A 7,445-nucleotide genomic window follows, 5' to 3' on the forward strand; every position below is an offset into this window, starting at 1 on the left:
TTTTTTTGAAGGGAGAGACAAAAAGAAAAAAAAGGAAACACCACACCAAATTTAGAGTTTCGCAACGCTAACTGGCAATTGCAAAACAGGGTCCCAACAATTTAACTCAATTACGAAAGTCGATGTTGCAATATTTCGCAACGGATTTTGAGCCGTTGCGAATTTCCGGTCGCAACTGTTCAGAACTGTTGCAATGCTGAAAGATCGCAACTGTTTCAAACAGTTGCGTAATTGATGGTCGCAACAGTTCTTAATGGTTGCGAACTGAAATTTCGCAACAGGTTGATGCAGTTGCGAAATTTTTGTAACGCCAGAAAAATGTTGGTTTTGACCACCAGGTTTTGGCCGGTCAAAACCAGGTAAATATTAGAGTTCCCAGTCGTAAAATCAAGTTTCCCCTGTTCATTTGAAAATATAATTAATCCAACACAAGTATCAAGAAAGTTTTCTTATTAATTCACCATGATGAACTCATACACAAAGTATGAAGCACATTACAAAAATCATATAAATCTATAAATTCAATATCACATCAAGGTTCTTACATAACAATTTAAAGGAAAAAGAACTCACATTCTTTAGAACTACGGAAACCAGCTACCTAGGTGAACATCTCTGCTGCATCATGAGGAATGCCCAAAGGTTTAAGTTTAAGTTGTCACCATGGATTGTGAGGCATTTCTACTGGAACCAGCAAGAGCAATGTGTTAAATGTCGCACGCCACTTTCACTGAAAATGCAGAAGCTCTGGAGTTATTCATTCCCTTTCTCCGCCATGTATTCATATCAAACCTGTACGGTCAAACGTGGAAGCCTTAATACTTCAATTAACTAAACTTCCTGAACTCAAACCAAAGAGATCATTAAAATACTCATATGAAAGAGCTTTTTTCTTGCTGTTGAGCACTTGAGCCATGCAAATGGGTGACACAAATATGAGTTTCTTCACTAGCACTTGCCTTGTACCTTGAAATCAAGGGCCAACATTTAGAACCAATAACCTTGAAAATCCAGCAGTCTTGGTGAGCTGTCCATGGACTCTGAGGCCCCAATAATGCCTCAAACCACGATGGTTCATGTAAAATAGCCAAAAAGGTAAACAAATATGTTCAGTGTTTGAGTACTTTTGGTATGGCATGAATTTGATTACTCATTTATCAGACCCAACCTAGACTCAACATTCAATAAGAAACAAAAAAAAAACAAAGTTCCAATCTAACAAGACTTTACCACATGCTATGCCAGAATTTTGTGTTTTCTTGAACACATATTAAGGATCACATTCCGGATACTCTCTAATAAGATTACAGGGTAGTAACTCTGATTGCAGGTAAACCCTAAGCAAGTAACAAATAATAAATGGAGGATAACTGTAAGCTGGAATGGAAGAGCTGGATAATTTGAAAGGTGAGAATGGAAAGACTCACATTAATCGAAGCAAACGAGCTTCTAAATCCAGCGAGGGACCACTTCCAACCTGAAAGACAAGTTCAAACAAGCAAAATGATTAACTACCCGACGATGAACTGATCTAGAGTTCAAAAAGAATACAAGGCATATGACACTGTAAAAGTACCTGACATGAGAAAAGTGGAGATCAACTATAGGGAGCGAACTTCTCTAGTGCTTGACAGTATGGTAAGATAGCCTGGAGGAACAGATAAAAGTTAGGAGTATTAAACAAAGAAGAATTTCTGCTTAATGCATTCGATACACTTCTGAATTACATGGTTCCCATTCTGATCATGTATACCATGAATGATATGACCACCAAGATCAGCAACCATTTTAGTCTGTTGATTTTCAGCTTCTCCTGGTTCAAGAAATTTTGCACACACTTGATGTGCGTTTTCTGGTGGTGGTAAATCCAAGTATTGGGTTCAGATGCAAGGTTATTACAACTAAGGAACAAATGGGACACATACATGACTCAACTCTACCTGATGGATATCTCCAAGAGGATACCATCAGAAGCAACGGAGAAAGCCGACGTACAAAAGACTTGCAGAAGCTCTCCACAAGGATAACAAAATAGACGCTTAGCAGATTAAATCGAACACCCTAGGACAAACAGAACTATTGAAAAAAAATTATTGGGAAGCACATAGAAGTTGCATACGTTCTATATGCATATCAGACTAAACAAATGCCAGATATGACACTTATATTCAATATGCTATTCTCACTGTGGTAGGAAACTGAGAAATAGTTCAACTGAAAGACGAAAATATGGCTCCAACAATATACTGAGAAATAACTCGAGCGGGAATCTATACTCTGACCTATAAAGAGACTCAAGTATCCTATGGAAATTAGTTTCATCTAAGAATTTCATTAACAAAAGCCAATAAGCACATGGTGACTGGGGGAGGCATAAAACTAATGAAAAACACGACCAAACATTATGACTTGGGATGAAGCAACATAACACCCAAAGATTTTGAGATGCAATATTGCAAGCAAGCCTAGCTAACAACAATCACAAGAGCATGAACGAATAAGACAAACTTTAAACGGAATATAAATGCTATAACTCAATCAATCTAACATCTTGGAATATACAAATAAATCAATTTTCTAGAATATATGTACGACATATCTAAAGAAAAGGTTTCAAATTAAGTTGAAATATTAATCAACAAGGCAACACTAAAGATATCAAGGTACTCCTACCATAGCCCTTTCAGAAGAATAAAAGGATTAGATTTCCCACAATTGCTTGCGTTCTAAACATAACTTTACCAATAAATATTGGCCCTTCCAGAAAACCAAAATTATAAATACATGTATACAGATTAAAGTTTGAGGATCATGAATTGACCTTCTTTTGTTTACCACCACCAGATTTAGCTGGCTTTGAAGATTTTGGGAGCTAGGGCTTTCTACTCTTTGTTGCCTGCATAAAAAAAGAATACACACAATCAGTAAGACAAAAAATATAAAACAAACAAACTGAAAAGATGAGTAGATGCACAATACCAACCATTAAATTGCCATAATGAAGTCTTCTACTATGAAAACCTAATCCTTGGGAAGAATTCTGGCGAGAGGAGAAAAAAAGTAGAAATCAAAACCCTAATTAGAAATCACTACAGAGTAGCAGCTAAATATTTATTGTAATTTGAGTAGGTTTACCATTGATTAAGAAATTAACTTGAAAATTTAAACATCTGATTGAGGTGGGGCATCATCTCTACCATTATCATAGGCTTGATGAAAACGACTCCTCGAGAGATTGAAAACCCTAACCACCGTGCAATAAAGAGCCATACACTAAATCAAATCAATCAGCGAAATTAAAGTAGGGCATGTAAGAAATATTAGGGTTTAAAGAAAACCCTAACCTTAAAATATCGAATAACTCCTAAGCTGCAGTTTTCTTTGGGATTCAAACCCTAACCTTGTAAGAAATATTAGGGTTTTTACTTGAGAAAGATCAGATATACAGATTCAACAATATTTTTGTACAGAGAGGGTGAAAGAGAAGAGATCGGTGGTGGTGGTGGTGGTGGTGGTGGTGGTGGTGGTGAGAGAAGGAAGACGTAGAGCTAGGTTTTGCTGGAGAAAGAAAAAAGAAGAAAGGGAAGAGTGAATGAGAAAGTGATTTATTTCGATAATAACAAGTTAGCCGAATCAGTTTTGATCTGAATGGATGAATAGTCAACTAGACCGACTCAGATGAAAAGTGTAGGCAGCCACACTCATTTTCCACACGCGTACAAGTGGGTTTAGTTGTGAATCGCAACAGAATCACACAGTTGCGAGTTTCGTGACTGTTTCAAATGGTTGCGAACCTTTTGCAACTAAAATTCGCAACTGAAAATTTGCAACAGCTTCAAAGATGTTGCTAATCTGAGTTGATAATCCCCGAATTTGGTGTAGTGAAAAAGAAACCAAAAACCTACAGATAAAGAGAAGCTTCACTCTGAATGAGAGAAGCAATACAAAAAGGAGGGGAAGATAGCCACACATCTTAGGTGTGGTTTGAAACTGTGTGAGCAGCTAAGGAGTGAGCCAAATCGTTGGCCTCCTTTTTGACGAACCTGAACTCAAAGGAGTTAAACCTGTGTAGTCAGTCCCTGATTCTGCTAACTGTGTACTGGATGCGCCATGGGTATGGTAGGTGTGGGCACTTTAGCGTATTGATTATATTTAACGCGTCGCCTTCGATCACAACATCTCGCCGTCCCTGTCTGACTGCCATTTCTGTACCTAATAAAGCCCCATATGCCTCTGCCTCCACTGCATTAGTGAAGATAATCTCACGACTCTGATAGCCTTGGAACCCTGCCTTGTAATCTCTTGCAATAGCACCATACGCAAAGCCTTTAATTCCAGCATCCCCATCGAAATTGATCTTGATCGTGTTGGATTTAGGAGGTTCCCACACGTTCTTTTACGATTCTAAAAACACAGCTTCAGGGAGCATAGGGTTGGACTCAACCGACTTAACTTCCAGATTATACCAGTATATTACTTCTTTGATGATGGCATGTATATCAAACTTTCCCTTATTGAAAATGATGTTGTTTCTGGTTTTCCATATTGCCCAGAACATACAAGCTCCCATTCTCATTTTAGAGTAATCACCACCTTCCTTAAGCCAGCTTGAAATGCATTCTTGAACAATGTCAGTTGGTCTCAGCCCAGTCCTGAGATTCATGGGGGAAGCAAATAGAGCCGCTTGTGTTGCCTGACAGTGAATAAAAAGATGATCGATTGTTTCAGTTTCGTTGTTACACAGTTTGTACTCACTGTTTATTCCTTTGATGTGTTTCTGCATGTTACTTCCAACAGCTAAGCCATTCTTCAGAATTCTCCAAATGAACATCTGCATTTTAGGAGTAATTTTATTTAGCTTCCATAACCTCTTCCATGGGAAATCAGATCTAGTAGATGTAGATGGTTGTCTGTCTGCTAACATTCGGAGGTAGGATTTGGCCGAAAAATCACATGATGGGTGAGGTGTCCATAACAGTTTGTCCCTTGAGTTGGTTTCCGTTGATGAAAGATGAATCTCCATAATCTTCATGACTTCAGACTGGGTGAAGTGTTGCTGCAGCTTTTTTTCATTCCATCTGTGTTCATCTACGATTATCAGATCTTTTACTTTGCTTATATCAGTTGGGTCATTACTGTTGCGTGTAGGAGCTTTCATTGGAAGATTAGGAACCCAGGGATCAGCCCAAATGTTGATATTTGCTCCATTACCAACCTTCCAGCAACATTCATTTCACATTTTCATCTCTGCATTTCAACATAGCACTCCATGTAGTGGAACAGACAGCTGGTTTTTTAGCTTCCCAAAAGGTAACCGTCTTCATATATTTAGATTGCATAAGTTTGGTCCATGGGCACTCGGTTTCTGCGAGAAATTTCCAAACCAGTTTGGCAATCATTTCCTTGTTTAAATTCTGCAGAGGTCTGATACCTAACCCTCCCTGTTCTTTTGAGATTTCCATCTGGTCCCAGTTGATGAAGTGCATCTTCTTAGTGTCTCTCGAGTGGCCCCACCAAAAATTTCTCATCATTCTCGTCATCAATGCCAGATTATTTTTTGGAATAAGAGAGATAGCCATGTAATACGGTGGGATTAGTGCTAGTACATGCTTGATCATGAGTGTCCTCCCTGCATGTGTAAAGTAAGTTCCCTTCCACCCTTCCAGTTTAACATCAAACTTGTCGTTGAGGAACTCATATGTTACAGATTGATGGCCCGGTTTTAAGAGTTGGTGACCAAGATATTTTTCACTGATATCCATTTGCTTGACTCCCAGATTAATATCCACTTCAATTCTTCTATCTTCAGTAACTCCCTTGCTAAAGAGAACAGCAGATTTTTGCATATTTGCCTTTTGTCCAGACCATCCAGCATAGGTATGTAGAATATTCGTCATACTGCATTGTTTTATTATCGAGAGTACCAAACAACAGAAGATCATCTGCGAACATAAGGTGAGAGATAGCAGGTGCATTTTTACAAATTCTATAACCGTTGTACAGGGTGTTTTCTTCCATAGTTCTCATCAACCAGGATAGCCACTGGGAGCAAAGAATATATAAGCTGGGGGACAAGAGACACCTCAATGAAACAATATATTGCCATAATAAAACACCTCACGGAGAGCGTTTATGTATTTAATTTGTTTGTCTGGCTCATCTGGTTTGTCAGATTCTTTTATTTTTTTCACTTTCTCTTCTTTTTTTTTTGGCATGAATTGCTGAGGTTCCATGTAGTTTTGGTTCTTAGTTAATTATCCTGAATACTGCTTGATTTCATCTTGTAAGTCCTCGTAAATGACTTTTATCACTGGATTAAACCCCGAAGTCCCCACCATCCTAAATTGCACACTAATTTTGATGACTTTCGAAGAGCGCTAAACAAGAGTAACATTATATCAATTCTCATTCATTTTCTTAGAAATTACTAGTTTCCTAGCTCTAGTTAAGCATATAGTTTTGCACCTGCAGTTTTTTTCCCTACACCTTCCCTCTAACGCCTTCTACTCAGGATTTTGATTAGTCACCTAACTCTTCCTTTATATTGAGATCAAGAACACCAACTTCGAACCTTCTCATCCCGGCTCTTCTTAGTCCACAACAAGCCCAAACCCAATATCATAACTGACCAAGTGAAAAAGCCCATCTCCGAGCCCACGTTAATCACATCCCAAGCTAAACCATTTTATATCAACTTTCTCTTTTTTTTATTACAAATCACCCCAACCGCCCAGCCGAATCAAATTTTTACAGACTAAGCCTTCACCCAATCCCCATTCCCAAGTCAATATTAAATCCAAGATGAACATCTTGGTTTGGAATTGTCAAGGCATCAACAATCCGACCACAATTCAAAATCTAAAGGGACTAATATCATTACACAAATTCGATATCCTATTCTTCTCTGAAACTTTAGCCAATGATCGACCTATATCAGTACTTGCTCAATCCCTTCAATTCCAAAAACTAACCTCAGTTCCCAAGGTGGGTCGAAGAGGCGGACTATGTCTCATGTGGAACAACCTAAACATTCGGGTTCTACTTCAATCCCAAAGTTACATCCACGTCCTTATCACTCCTCCATCCCAACACAACCATGGCTTTGCACATGCATTTACGGTCCTCCACACCCAGGTGCAAGAACTGATTTTTAGCAAGATTTCCCATCAATATTCCCTTATGTCAACAACTCAACCTCTTGGCCACTGATAGGGGATCTTAATGACATAATGGACCAATTCGGGGGGGGGGGGGGGGGAAGAGAAAAAAAAGGAGGAAGACATATCACATATAGTCAGACTCAGCCGTTCCTAACAATGATAGATCAAATGGGATTCATTGATTTAGAATTTCGAGGAGATCTATTCACTTGGACAAACAATCAACAAGGTCAATACAACATCATGGAAATACTATATAGACCAATTGCAACACAATATTGGTGT

General features: G+C 38.5%; 1 protein-coding gene and 1 long non-coding RNA gene across 2 annotated transcripts; both read right to left on the reverse strand.

Moving 5' to 3' along the window:
• Positions 1–825: 825 nt before the first annotated feature.
• On the reverse strand, positions 826–3,232 carry LOC113277912. The gene is made up of 5 exons (XR_003325216.1): positions 3,136–3,232; positions 2,984–3,040; positions 2,822–2,896; positions 1,577–1,648; positions 826–1,477 (listed from the first exon to the last, which is right to left on the reverse strand). It is a non-coding gene; the product is annotated as an uncharacterized LOC113277912 (long non-coding RNA).
• Positions 3,233–4,072: 840 nt separating this feature from the next.
• On the reverse strand, positions 4,073–5,158 carry LOC113279769. Its single transcript, XM_026528436.1, has 2 exons — positions 4,478–5,158; positions 4,073–4,393 (listed from the first exon to the last, which is right to left on the reverse strand). The coding sequence occupies exons 1-2, from the start codon at positions 5,156–5,158 to the stop codon at positions 4,073–4,075; spliced, it is 1,002 nt and encodes a 333-aa protein (XP_026384221.1).
• Between the last annotated feature and the right edge of the window lie 2,287 nt (positions 5,159–7,445).

Source organism: Papaver somniferum, chromosome 5 (assembly GCF_003573695.1).
Source record: "Papaver somniferum cultivar HN1 chromosome 5, ASM357369v1, whole genome shotgun sequence".
NCBI lineage: Eukaryota > Viridiplantae > Streptophyta > Magnoliopsida > Ranunculales > Papaveraceae > Papaver > Papaver somniferum.